The sequence below is a fragment of the Saimiri boliviensis genome, chromosome 3, assembly GCF_048565385.1.
Source record: "Saimiri boliviensis isolate mSaiBol1 chromosome 3, mSaiBol1.pri, whole genome shotgun sequence".
NCBI lineage: Eukaryota > Metazoa > Chordata > Mammalia > Primates > Cebidae > Saimiri > Saimiri boliviensis.
The window spans coordinates 62,204,366-62,219,754 of NC_133451.1; the positions used below are offsets into that span (position 1 = coordinate 62,204,366).

The 15,389-nt window shown below is 35.4% G+C and overlaps 1 protein-coding gene across 1 annotated transcript in view; it reads right to left on the reverse strand.

The window, feature by feature from the left end:
• CENPC (centromere protein C) overlaps positions 1 to 15,389 on the reverse strand; it is a 64,060-nt gene that overhangs the window by 33,540 nt on the left and 15,131 nt on the right. Inside the window, exons 6-8 of the mRNA XM_039468564.2 lie at positions 5,923 to 6,208; positions 4,857 to 5,066; positions 1,227 to 1,840 (exon numbers count right to left, since the gene is read on the reverse strand). Of these exons, the coding sequence (XP_039324498.1) occupies positions 1,227 to 1,840; positions 4,857 to 5,066; positions 5,923 to 6,208 (1,110 nt within the window). The remainder of the gene's footprint in view (positions 1 to 1,226; positions 1,841 to 4,856; positions 5,067 to 5,922; positions 6,209 to 15,389) is intronic.

The following is a 15,389-nucleotide window of genomic DNA, read 5'->3' on the forward strand; positions in this document are numbered from 1 at the left end:
ATGGAAGAAGAGCCAAGATAAATTCAAAACATCAGAAGGCTGGCATTGCTGGTTTTGCAGACTGTGGAGGAGGACCATGAGTCAAGGAATATAGGTAGTTTAAACAGGCTGGAAAAGGTAAATAAATAGATTTTCTCCTAGAGCCACTAAAATGAAAGAAAACCCCACCAATACCTTGATTTTATCCCAGTGAGACATCTGACCCACAGAACTGTAAGATAATCAATGTTTGCTGTTTTAAGTCACTAAGTGTGTAGTAACTTGTCATATGACAGCAATAGAAAATCAGTACAACTGGTATGGAAATTAATAACATTATATATTCACTAACCGATCTAGATAAAGAATACATGTAAAAAAATCAGTGTGTAGAATATAGCAGGTACTCAGTAAGTCTTTAATATTTACAATTATAGAAGGCATCCTTCAAGTATACTTCCTTTATATGTCTTTTCCTAAGAAATTATGAATAAATCAAAATTTCATACCCTTCCTTTTTATCTATTGTTCTACAGAACCCACCAGAATGATCTTGTTAACAGCAGAAATACTGAGTTAGTAATTTTTGTGACTACAGTGCCTAATACAGTGTCTGGCATTCAACAACTGTCATATAAATGAGTGAATGATGGAAGAGAATGGATTTTTATTTCTATAAAAAATAGCCCCATGCCACCCTAGAATTTCTTTTAACATTATTATTTTCTAAAGAATTTATGCACAAAGGGAGGGGAACATCACACACTGGAGTCTGTTGGGGGGCAGGGGGCTATAGGAAGGATAGCAGGAGGTGGGGAGATTGGGGAGGGATAACATTAGGAGATATACCTAATATAGGTGACAGGGGGATGAAGGCAGCAAACCACCATGGCATGTGTATACCTATATAACAATCCTGTAAGAGCTACACATGTACTCCAGAACTTAAAGTAAAATTAAAAAAAAAAAAAGAATTTATCATTCTGTCATATTCATGTTGACACTAACTTGTTTACTAGCCTTTCCTTTTCACTTTGCCCTCTATATATACTGTCATCTCACAAGATAAACAAAAACCATGAGTTAGAATCGAATTACATATAAAATAAAAAGATTCTAGAAAATAACCTATAGGCTTTTGAGGCTCTTTGTTGATTCAAGTTTACTTTGCCTACTTGCCAAAGCTAAATTAGGATATTAAAATGGGTAGAATAATGATCACAGTTATATTTAATATAAACACTTACCCAAAGGTGACATTTGTTTTTTGGAAGCACGATCATTTCCCATCTCTTCACGCTCTTCCATATTTCTGTCTGAATTTCTTTGAAATTTGTCTTGGGTAGTATGTGATGTATACATGTTTTCATCTTTAGACTGTCCCACGTCAAGCTGTTCTTTAGCTAGTTTAGCCTTAAATTTTCTTTTCTGTTTTTGTTTTATAGTTCTTTTGCTTCCAGATGATTTTTTTGCATTCTCAGAATACATTTCATATTTTGTAGATCTACAGTCATTTACCATTTCACCTGTCAAAGCATTACTTGTATCCAGTACTGTTTCATCAGAGGGCTGAGATGTCTCTACTGAGTGAGCTTTCTGGGAATGTTTGTCATTTGTCAAAGTCTTAGATGATATATTATGATGTTTTTCTCTTGACTTTCTACCTTGAAGGACTGTAGTACTCTCAGCCGGAGATGTTATGCGTTGTTTCAGAGGCCCTGGCTTTCTTGGTATTGTAATCCAAGATCTACTGGCAAAACTTTTATCTGACTCGTCTATTATAAATTCATCCTCTATCAACTCCTTATCATCTGGAGGGCATGAATGAGGTACAGCAGTTGTCGCATGCCTAACAATGGGACTAAAAAAGGGTGATACTTTTAACAGTTCAAAAAAATGAAGCTTTTATCTTTGTTTAGCAAAGAAAATAATCTAGGAAACAAAATCTACATATCTTTTAAACAGTTTATATAGCTACTCAATTTTCCCTTCATCTTACAAATCTTTCCCTCCTTTTACATTTCAATGTCTGTTCACCCTCATTTATAACAATGACATCACAAAACTTTAGAGCTGGAAATTAGAGATAGGTATCGACTAATTTGGTCCCACTCACTCACACATTATATATACTAAAACTGAAGCCCAGACAGGTAAAATTATAACCCAGATACATTGACTCGCAGTCCAAAATGAATGCCACTATAATATATAATGGTATAATTAATTACATATTTGTATATGTGCCTTTTGGGGTCTGAATTCTTCACTTTCAAAATAAATCAACAAGATCATTTCTGAGAAAACTCCAAGTCTGATATTCAAATGGAATACTACTAAATTATAAGAGATTGGAGAGGCTGGGTGCAGTGGCTCACACCTATAATCCCAGCACTTTGGGAGTGTGAAGGGGGTAGATCACCTTAGGTCAGGAGTTCAAGATCAGCCTGGCCAACACGGTGAAACCCCATCTCTACTAAAAATATCAAAATTAGCCAGGCATAATGGCGGGTGCCTGTAATCCAGGACACTCAGGAGGCTGAGGCAGGAGAATCGCTTGAACCCAGGAGGCAAAGGTTGCAAGGAGCCGAGATCATGCCACTGTACTCCAGCCTGGGTGACTGTGTGAAACTCCGTCTCAGAAAAAAAAAAAGAGAGAGCGAGAGAGATTGGGGAAAATTTCTTCCAATGTTTCTTTTACATCCCAAGTTCTTTATATATAGCAACACCAAATACACAGACGGTTGAACGAATGTAAAAATTACTAACATTACTATAGAACTGTAAACAATAGACCCACAGAACTATAAAATAATAAATGTTTGTTGTTTTAAGCCACTAAATGTGTACTAACTTGTTATATGACAGCATATGAGTAAAAATTCATTCCAAATTTGGTATTTCATATATATTTTCATATTATAATCATGGTATAGAAATAAATGGAGTGTATCTAGAAAGGTAGCTTAAGCACAAAAGAAATTTAGTGCCATAGAAACAGGAAAAAATAAAAGGCAAGTCTTATTACAAAGCTTACAATGCTACAGAATCTGTTATAAATAATGAAGTCAAAGTCAAACAATGTTTCCCAACTCTAGACCTTTCTCCATAGCTATAGCCCAAACTTTATGTATTTTACTAAAAGGGAGAAAACCTGTATTATGACTATTATTGTTATTTCCCACTCCCAGTGTTGTAAAAGGATAAACAGTAAGACAATTTCAACTACGATTTTATGTCTTATAATCTAACATCAACACTAATTCTTACATTTTCATAAAATCATGTACATGTTAAGTACATACAAAGAGATTCATGCATTTAATGAGGTGTTGAATAAATTAAGACTAGTGCATACAGCACCTCCTCCAATTAGTCAGGAAAGTTTTCTAGAGAAGGAAGGAACTATTCCAAGGATGGTAATCTGACAGACTGACTGACTTTTCATTTCCCTGCTTTTTATAGTAGCCTTGAATACACCACATATTGCAGTGAGATACAAAAAATAAAAAACAAGGTAAACATCCAAACTCCAAAGCTAGCATATGCACCCTTGTTTCTGCTTTTTCCATTGGATGAGAAGGCTTACTTAGCTCTGGTTAGCCATAACAGAAAGAAAGCCAGAATGCAAAAATTAGATTATGTTTTTCTCTTTTAATTAGAATATAGAAAATGAACCAGAAATGAAAATGCCTTCTTTATTCCTATAATCTCAAACTCCTGACAAATCTTATAATTTAAAATAGCAAATACTCTAAGAAATATACTCTCTAATGGTAGAGTTTCACAAATTTATATAATAAAACTATAAAAACGAATAAAGGACAAAGTCAATACAAATACTACAATGAATGGATGTTTAACAGAAATGATATCCTTATGAAACAATGATGATACTATGAAAGTTTAGAATAGGGAAAGATGGCTTGTGGTTAGCTAGAAAAACCATGAAAGGCTTTGTAGCATTTGAGCTGGATCTTGATGGATTTATAAGATTTGGTCACAAGGAGATACAAGAAAGACAATCAGAAGGAAGAGCCTAAGTGGAAGCAATGATGCTAGAAAGCACTGGGAATAGTGAATAGTTATATGTGGCTACAATAATTAAACATAAAATTAACTTTACTCACTAGAATATCAAAAAGAACATTAAAAAATTATTTCTCAGACATGATATAATTAGCTCATAATTATAACACATTTGTTTCAGATGGTGGTGACAATATCCATATGAGGGGTAAAATATATACATAAAAATAATCAACTACAGGAAACAGAGACTGAACAAAGGGGAATTTCATTCATTCATTCAACATGTTGTTATAAAAACTTCATTTTCTTTGAGACAAAGTCTCACTCTGTCACCCAGGTTGGAGTGAAGTGGCACAATCTCGGCTCACTGCAACCTCCACCTCCCGGGTTGAAGTGATTCTTTTACCTCAGCCTCCTAAATAGCTAGGATTACAGGAATGTGCCACCATGCCTGGCTAATTTTTATATTTTTAGTAGAGACAAGGTTTCACCATTGGTCAGGCTGGTCTCAAACCCCTAACCTCAAGTGATCTGCCCATCTCAGACTCCCAAAGTGCTAGGATTATAGGCATGAGCCACTGCGCCCAGGAATAAAAAATTCCTAGTATGTTCACTAACATTCTGACACCTATGATAGTGACATAGGGGATCCTAAAATAGTGATTTTTAAATACTGCATTGTTGGCCAGGCGACATCTCTCTTTACAAGTCAGACAAAATTTTCAATTAAAATTGTTGTTAATTAAATGATTTATTTCTAAGTTAAATAACATTAGGAATCCTTATACATACTTCATAGAATAAAAAAGAAAAATGTTTCAAAGGATAGTTTCTTAATAACTCACCTGGATTCACTTTTTCGTTTTATCGTTTCTAAAAACAATGTTGAAAAACTTTTAGCTTGTGGTTGAATTTCACATTCTGAATCTTGCATTCTATTTTGAGATGATCCTGATGGTTGCCTTTCTTGTCCTTCTGATGTTTTATCCTCTTCATCTGATACTTTATTATCTATTTCTATTTTCCTTAAAATAACTTTATCTTCAAAGTTTAACCTAAAAGGTTAAATGGAGGATAAGCTGAATGCTCCTGTAATGTTTCTTGAGTTATGAGCCTTTCTGAACTCCCTTACAGACAATACAGACCACTTTAAAATTCTGCACTAGGCCTTTATTTAAAACATAAATGCTGATTTGTGCACTCCAAACACACAAGATAAACTGCTCAGGAAAATTAACTTTTGTATTTACCAATACAAAAACATAAAAAGAGAAAACGATAGTCAAAGTATACATCAATGAAATGTATAGCTAGGTGATGGTTCTCAGGGCAATCTTAGAGCACAGTGACAGACCAAACTTTGAATAGCAAAGTCTTAGAATATACTTAACTCCTTGGCTCCAGGAATCACACAATACTCTAGATAGAAATTACACTCATTACAGAGCTCTCCAACAGCAAAAGTCCTTGAACAATCCACTTTGCTTCCTAAAGGCCAAAGGTAAGGCCAAGAAAGAGAAACCAGCTGTCCACAAAGTATAGTATCTTCAATAATAGGTATGCTCTGCTACCCTAGAAGTGACCTGATATATACCTACACTTGCAATTATAAAAAAATACTGAGGAAATACAAATTGTTTATCTTAGGAAGCAGTCAAATCAGAGAGAAAATACATCTTTCTACAGACTATAGAAAAGTTAACCTCTAAACTTCTCTTAAGTAAACTTTAAGTCCTTCCTTATTATAAACTGAATATATGCTAAATGCATATTTTCTCATGTTAATATGTTAACATGTTAACATTCCTCCTTTCTTACTGTAAAATTGCATAACATGATTGAATTACCATTTTTTAATATAAAAGGTAAAATTTTTAAAGTGCAATTAATATTATTTAAATAAAATGTTACCTTTTTTTGGTTTTAAGTGAAACCTCTGTACTTGAAGGCGGCATATTTACTGAATTTTCAAAAGTGTAAGTCTTTCTCTTTTGGGCACTAGAGGAAATAACATTTTGTGATACAGATGTTTTTGCATCCAAAAGAACAGAAGGTGAGCCAACAGATAAGTAAAATTCTTCATCAGCTTCACTGTGATGATCATTTATGTTTCTACTTGACATTTTTTTCGAGTCAGATGTATTTTTGGAACTAACATCAGTTGCCAGAATTTTCCGATGAACTTCATTGGCCTGAACTAGAAGAAAATTATATAAAGATACTGTCAATTAAAAGAATAAGAGAATCAAGCAGGCTTTTTAAAATTCAGAAATAATTGAATCAGAAATAGTTTTCAGAAAACTCAAAAGCCATTAAGATTAGAACCAAAGATATATGATTAAAATAAGTACTTAAGATTCTTCTATCTTTGAGCTAAAAACTGGTGACCTAGGGCAGTTAGATGATCACATATTTACACGTACACACATGAATATAGATATATATAAAGATGTGATGTAGGCATGTATGCATATATACATACACAGTATATATGTATATGAACATTTATGAGAAAATATAAGAGAATATATATATATATTTTCTTAACCCTCATCCTTCTGAATGAGATAGCATTTCCGTGCTTCTCCCTCTAAATACAACTAAATTCCCTGGAAGTTATCCATCAATCAACATTAGGATTCTAAAAGCTGAAAGAAAAAAGGTAGACTATCTAGGAAACTCAAGACAAGGAACAGACAAGGCAATGAGTCCCTTGGGTTTTCTCTTTGTCTCCCATATACCCCTGGATGGGTAGTGGAGAAACCTACAAGCTGGAACTATCAACAGGTGAAAGACAGGGTGGGGGCTGGGTGGACTCTGCATTCTCTGAACAAGGTGAACCCAATAAAGACCTAATGAGAAAATTCAAGCCTCATTCTGCATTGTGGGCCATGGAGCACTGCTTACTACATGCACTAGCAGAGCAACAAAGCCCTGAGCTGTGCTATGGACTGTAGCAGCAAAGGAGTTCATACCATGCCAGTCCTGCTTCAAGAGTCAGAGATGGCAAGCAGTATGACCCACAGGTAGCTGTAGAGGAATGAAACACCTGACCTTCACAGCCCAAGGCAACATTTTGATCCACGTACAGTATTTACACCCCAGGTCATCCCAGTTCCTGCTTTACCAACCAGGGCACCAGCAGACGGTCTAATCTGAGGCAACAACAGTGTAAGAGAGGCCAGCATTCCCCTGTCATCCACCCAATGATATAAGAAAACTCAGGCCCAGCAGCTTTTAACTAGAACTCCATATAGGTGAACAAGGACATCAAAAGGTACCTTCTACCCACCCCAGACAGCATCAACAGGAACTGAGCTAGAATTCTAACAGCATCAGAAAATGAAGTAGAACAAAATACCACTGCTATTACTCTGAACACTTAACTATCATTGAAAATAGGACTCATAAAACTAGGAAAGAGAGGGTGGGCACAGTGGTTCACGCCTGTAATCCCAAAACTTTGAAAGGGAAAATGGGTGGATCACTTGAGGCCAGGAGCTCGAGACGAGCCTGGCCAACATGGCGAAACTTCATCTCTACTAAAAATACAAAAATCAGCCAGGTACAGTGGCACATGCCTATAATCCAGCTACTCTGAAAGCTGAGGCATGAGAATCACTTGAACCTGGGAGGCAGCAGTTCCCGTGAGCTGAGATCACTCCAGCCTAGGCGACAGAGCAAGACTCTGTCTCAAAAAATAAAAATAAAAAAAAAGAAACTCTCAAATAAGTAGTAATTTTTAAAAAAAAAAAAGTTTTTTGCATAGCAGCCATTATAGATATGTAGTGGTTTTTAAATGTTCTTAAATTTTCCTAATAACAATGATGTAAAAGAAATCAAAACCATAATAAAATACTGTATCATACTCATTAGGATGGCTATTTACATAAACAAAAAATAACAACTGTTGATGTAGAAAAATTGGAATCTTTGTGCATGCACTGCAGGTGTGACTGTAAGTGTACAGTGGATCCTTAAAAACTTGAAATTGAGAGCAGGAACTCAAACAGATACTTTCACACCAATGTTCATAGCAGTATTACTCACAATAGCCAAAAAGTGAATACAACTCAAGTGCCATCAACAGATTAATAGATAAAACGTGGTATACACATATAATGAAATATTACCAATCTTAGAATGAAATTCTGACACATGCTACAACACAGATGAATCCTGAAGACATGCTAAATGAAATAAGCCAGTCAAAGACAAACTTTCCATCTGAAATTCATAGAGACAGAAAAAGCAGGATGGTGGTTGCCAGGGGCTGATGGAAGAAGAGATACTGCTTAATGGATAAAGTGTTTCAGTTTTACACAATGTAAAAGCTCTATAGATTCATGGTAGTGACAGCTGCACAACAATTTGAATGTACTTGAAGCTACTGAACTGTATATTCAAAAATAAAGTGGAAAATTTTATGTTTATTATACGATATTCTGAAATACATAATTTCTTTAAAACAGCAAAGAAAGTGATGCGTGTATATAAACAACTATTCAAAGTCTTGTAAAGTTAAAAAATATTAACACGCATGACAACAGAAATAAATAACAGTATTATTTAAGTTGCAAATTAGTTGTTTCAGTTACTATGCCTGCATAATGTAACTCCTTAACTTGGTTGCATAAAACAACCATTTGTTATGTTCATGGAATTCAGAAGCGCACAGAAGGGATGGCTTCTTCCATCAAGTCTGAGCCCTGGAATCATCTGACAGCTTGTTTACACATATTTGACACCTTGTCTTGGTTGCAGGCTGGGAGTCTTTCTCTCCATGACAGCTAGTGTAGGCTTCTTCATAGCAAATTGTCTGGGTTCCAAGTGTAACTGGAGAGAACGAGAGAGAGAGAGAGAGAGAGAGAGAGAGACAGAGAGAGAGAGAGAGAGAGAGAGAGAGAGAGAGAGAGAGAGAGTGGGGGTGGGGAGATACAGCATGCCAAGCAGAGCCATATAGCCTTTTATGACCTAATCATGGAAATCACATGTATTACATATGCCATATTCAATGTATGATATGTAGAAACAACCTCGCTGAAGTGGATGAGGGTGGGGGGAAGGTGATGACCTAGGAATGATCAGAAATGAATCGAAGGCTGGGTGCGATAGCTCAGGCCTATAATTCCAGCACTTTGAGAGGACAAGGTGGGCAGATCACCTGAGGTCAGGAGTTCAAAACCAGCCTGGCCAACATGGTGAAATCCAGTATCTACTAAAAATACTAAAATTATCTGGGCATGGTGGCTCGTGCCTGTAATCCTAGCTACTCAGGAGGCTGAGGGAGGAGAATTGCTTGAACTCTGGAGGCAGAAGTTGCAGTGAGCCAAGATCATGCCATTGCACTCCAATCTGGGTGATAAGAGCAAAACTCCATCTTAAAAACAAGAAACGAATCAGCTGGGCATTGCAGTGGCTCACATCTATAATCCCAACACTTTGGAACACTAAGCCCAGAAGATAACTTGAGGTAAAGAGTTCAAGACCAGCCTGGCTAACGTGGTGAAAACCCTGTTAGTAGTATATTCTACTAAAAATATAAAAAAAAAAATTAGACGAGCATGGTGGCCAGTACCTGTAATCCCAGCCACTCAGGAGCCTGAGGCAGGAGAATCGTTTGAACCCTGGAGTCAGAGGTTGCAATGAGCCGAGATCCCTCCACTGCCAGGTTGACAGAGCGAGACTCTACCTCAAAAAAAAAAAAAAACTAAAAAACTAAAAACAAAAAAAACACCAACAAAATGAAGGGAGTCCGTGAGACTGAAGGCAAAAGAAACTGTACATAAGTATAAGCACTATGCTTCAGCTGACAAAACTGTTTTCCACAGGATATGAATCAACAATTCTGCCACTCTTCTACATGTATACAGAAATGTAAAAGGTAAGTAAATAGATAGTGAATGGTGAACACCAAGTTTCTAATCCATGTAATGGGAGTTTACAGATAAGCAAGGGGAGGAGGCTAGAATAATCCATGTGGTAATGGATTAGAGTCAGAGACATCAATATGAACTTATGTTTATTTCAATATAGATACAGATACATTTAAAGATATTTATAAATATGTGTTTATACACAAGTTAGTATACACACACACAATTACCCGGTTCTGTCAGTTGAAAGGGTCTAGAAGCAACAACTCCACAGGAGTGACAGCACACCTAGCATTCAGATCTTGGTTTCTAATACCATTACCCAGTAAAAGAAATCGTGATTCCACAGAAGAAATAGTTGATTCTGGGACAGGGAAGAACAGCATCTTGTGGCTCCAAAAGGTAAGAAAGTGCTCAGAAACAACAACAAAACTGGACTATGTCACTAGAACTAAAGTAAGAGCTTCTATTAGCCACATCTGGAACAATTTGAACAAAATAAATAGTAATGAATCATAAAGTAGAAATAAAATTTCTCCATCAAGAGTAAAATAAACCCAATGAAGCAGAGGATTGGAAAAAATAAACAGCAGAAATCAATAAAACTGATAATAGAAAAATTCAGAAAATTATTGACACAAGGTATTCTTTGGGGAAAAAAACTACAAAATGATAAACATCTATCTAACAAAACTAACAACGATAAGAAGAAACCAACCACCAATATGTGGAATAGAACAAAGGATAATATCACAATAGATTTTGCAGCCATTAAAAATACGGTAATGCTTCTCTTTGAAAACTGACACGAAATGAGGATGCCCCTCTATCACCACTCCTATTCAACAAAGTATTGGAAGTTCCGGACAGGGCAATCAGGCAAGAGAAAGAAATAAAGGGTATTCAAACAGGAAGAAAGGAAGTCAAACTGTCTCTGTTTGCAGATGATGTAATTATGTATTTAGAAAACCCCACCATTTCTCCCCCCAAACTCCTTAAGCTGATAAGCAACTTCAGCAAAGTCTCAGGAATACAAAATCAATGTGCAAAAATCACAAGCATTCCTATACACCAATAATAGACAAGCAGAGAGCCAAATCATGAATAAACTCCCATCAACAACTGCTACAAAGAAAATAAACTATCTAGAAATATAACATATAAGGGACATGAAGAACCTCTTCAAGGAGAACTACAAACCAATGCTCAAAGAAGTAAGAGAGGACACAAACAAATAGAAAAAAACTTCCATGCTCATGGATAGGAAGAATCAACATCATGAAAATGGCAATAATGTCCAAAGTAATTTATACATTCAATGCTATTCCCATCATGCTACCATTGACTTTCTTCACAGAACTGGAAAAAACTACTTTAAATTTCATATGGAAGCAAAAGAGCCCATATAGCCGAGACAATCCAAGCAAAAAGAATAAAGCTGGAGGCATTACACTACTTGACGTCAAACTATACTACAAGGCTACGGTAATCAAAACAGCATGGTACCAGTATCAAAACAAATATATAAACCAATAGAACAGAACGGAGGCCTCAGAAATAACACCACACATTTACAACCATCTAATCTTTGACAAACCTGACAAAAACAAGCAATGGGGAAAGGATTCCCTATTTAATAAATGGTGCTGGGAAAACTGGCTAGCCACCCCTTCCTTACATCTTATACAAAAATTAACTCAAGATGGATTAAAGACTTAAACCTAAAACCTAAACTATAAAAACTCTAGAAGAAAACCCAGGCAATACCACTCAGGACATGGGCATGGGCAAAAATTTCATGACTAAAACACCAAAAGCAATTGCAACAAAAGCCAAAATAGACAAATGGGATCTAATTAAACTAAAGAGCCTCTGCTTAGCAAAAGAAACTATCATCAGAATAAACAGGCAACCTACAGAATGGGTGAAAAATTTTGCAATCTATCCATCAGACAAAGGGCTAATATCCAGAATGTACACGGAACTTAAACAAATTTACAGGAAAAACATAAACAACTCCATCAAAAAGTGGGTGAAGGATATGAACAGACACATTTCAAAAAAAGACATTTATCTGGCCAAAAAACATATCAAAAAAAGCTCATCATCACTGGTCATTAGAGAAATGCAAATCAAAACCACAATGAGATACCATCTCATGCCAGTTAGAATGGCAATCATTAAAAAGTCAGAAAACAACAGACACTAGAGAGGATGTGGAGAAACAGGAACACTTTTATACTGTTAGTAGGAGTGTAAATTAGTTCAACCACTGTAGAAGATAGTGTGATGATTCCTCGAGGACACAGAACCAGACATACCATTTGACCCGGCAATTCCACTACTGGGCATATATTCAGAGGATTATAAATCATTCTGTTATAAAGACACATGCACATGTATGTTTACTGCAGCACTACTTACAATAGCAAAGACTTGGAACCAAACCAAATGCCCATCAATGATAGACTGGATAAAGAAAATATGACACATATACACCATGCAATACTATGCAGTCATAAAAAAGAATGAGTTCGTGTCCTTTGCAGGGACGTGAATGAAGCTAGAAACCATCATCCTCAGCAAACTGACACAGGAACAGAAAACCAAACACCACGTGTTCTCACTCGTAAGTGGAAGTAGAACAATGAGAACATATGGACACAGGGAGGGGAACATCACATACTGGGACCTGTTAGGGGAGGGGAGAAAAGTAAGGGACAGCATTAGAACAAATACCTAGTGCATCTGGGGCTTAAAACCTAGATGATGGGTTGACAGGTGCAGCAAACCACCATGGCACAGGTATACCTATATAAACCTGCATGTTCAGCATATGTATCCCAGAACTTAAAGTTAAAAAAATCATAATAATAAGCAGGGTAATGCAATGAACAACTTTATGCTTATCAACTTGACAGATGATTACAAAAAAATGGACCAAAACCTCAGAAAACACAAACTACCAAAATTCACCAACAACAAAAATAATAACCTAAATAGTCCTGTAACTATTAAAGAATTAATTTTGTTACTTAAAACTTCATGGAAAAAAACAATCTCCTGAACCAGATGATTTCATTGGAGAATGTTAAACAAAGAATTAACACCATTTTAAAAGAGTCCCTTTCAAAAATTAGAAAAGGGAATAATTTCCAACTCATTTAATAAGGCAAATATTACCTTGATACCAAAACCATACAAACACAGAATTTAAAAAAAAAAAAAAAGTATAAACCAATCTCTCCTTAAATACAAAAATCCTAAACAAAATTTTAAAAAATCACATCTAACAATGTAGAAAAAGTACCAATAATGAAGAATAACTGACATTTTTAGATAACTATATTCAACAACAGAATACATTTTTTTTCAGGTACCCATGAATCATTCATAAAGACAGGCAATATCTTGGGTCATAAAACAAATCTTCATAAACATAAAAAAACTAAAATTACACCATGTATACTGTGTCATAAAGGAATCAAAATCAGAAATTAAGGAAAAAAATAATATGAAAGTAGCAAACATTAGAAAATTAACACACTTAAAAAAAACCAAATAGGTTAAAGTCTGAAAGCATATTTAAAAATACATCAAAATAAGTGAAATTAACAGAAAACACAACACATCAAAACCTGTAAAATGCAGCTACAACAGTGCTAAGGGGGAAATTTGTGCCAAATGAATACATTTGAAAAGGAGACAGACCTAAAATCACCATGACCACATGGGAACTTTATGCAAGGCTGGTTAAATATTCAAAAATCAATCTGTATAAGCCACCATATCAATAGATTAAAGAAGAAAAATCATATGGATTTATGAAAAAAAATACATCTGACAAAATTCATATTACTCATGATTTAAAAAAATCTCAGCATACTGGCAAACAGAAAATCTCCAAACCCTAAAAAACACCTATTAAAAACTTACAGCTTACAGCTAACATCACATACTTAATGTGAAAGACTGAATGCTTTCTAAGAGCAGGAACAAGGCTAGAATTTTCATCCCATCTTTTTTTTTTTTTTTTTTTTGAGATAGGGTCTGACTCTGTACCCAGGCTGGAGTGCAGTGGCACTAGCACAGCTCACTGCATCTTCAACCTTTTGGGCTCCAGTGATTCTCCAACCTCAGCCTCCCAAGAACGCAGGACTATAGGCATGTGCCACTGCACAGGCTAAATTTTTGTGGGTTTTTTGTTGTTGTTGTTGTTTTGGGGTTTTTTTTTTTGTAGAGACAGGTTCTCACTACGTTGCCCAGGCTGATCTCAAACATCTGACCTCAAGTGATCCTCCTACCTCAGATTCCCAAAGTCCTGGAACTATAGGTCTAAGCTATGGTGCTTGGACCCATCACTGTTATTTAACACAATACTCAAGTGCTAGATAATGATAGCAAGGAAAAGAAATAAAAGACATAAACTAAATTTACCCCAAACTACCCACAATTGTTAAGTGGCACAGTACTAATATAATTTCATTTAAAATCATAGAACAGACATGGATACCTACTATTATCATTATTAGACAACACTGACTCATATTCTATCGAAGGCAAGCAGACTGAAATAATCAGATTAAACATAACAGATGAAACCTCTCTTTAGCTGATGACATGATTATATGGCTTAAAGAAAACCGAAATATTTGAATTTTTAAAGGTCAAGAATTTTTTTAAAAAACCTCGGTGTTGGGATAAAATTTTCTTGATACAAAAATTATCCTCATAATTTAAAAAAATGTTATTCAGAACAGTACAAAAATTATAGTATAGTTAGGGTTAATCTTGGTAAGAAAGTTAAAGACCCAATACTATGAGGGAGGACAGAATGGGAAGCCAGGAGACGAATTTTACTAAAAGATTTTTTAATGGCAAAACAAAGTTCAACATACCAACAGTTTTTGAGTGTACAATTTAGTGGAATTAAGTACATTCACAACAATGTGCAACCATCACTGTTTCCAGAACTTTATCATCTCAAATTCTGTAGACATCAAACATTAACTCACCAATTACCCCCTACTGAAATCCCCTGCCACCTCTATTCTATTTCCTATCTCTAAATTTATCTATTTTAAATTTTTAAATTTAAATATTTTTAAATTTATCTATATAAAATTTTTTTTTGTCTGGTTTATTTCAGTTAGCAAGTTTTAATGTGTTCAAGATTCTTCTATGCTATGGTATATAGCAGAACTTTGCTTCTCATGACTAATACTCTATTCTACATATGTACCACACGCTGTTTACCCATTCATCTGTTGACAGACACTTGGGTTGTCTATACCTTTTGGGTACTGTGAATAATACTGCTATGAATATTAGTATACAAATGTCTGCTTCTGTCCTGGCTTTCAATTCTTTTAGGTATTCTTCTAGGAGGTAAGTGCTGGGTCATATGGTAATTCTGTTTAACTTTCTGAGAAACTGTCAAATTGTTTTCCACAGTGGCTGCACCATTTTACATTCCCACCAGTGATGCACGATGGTTTTAAT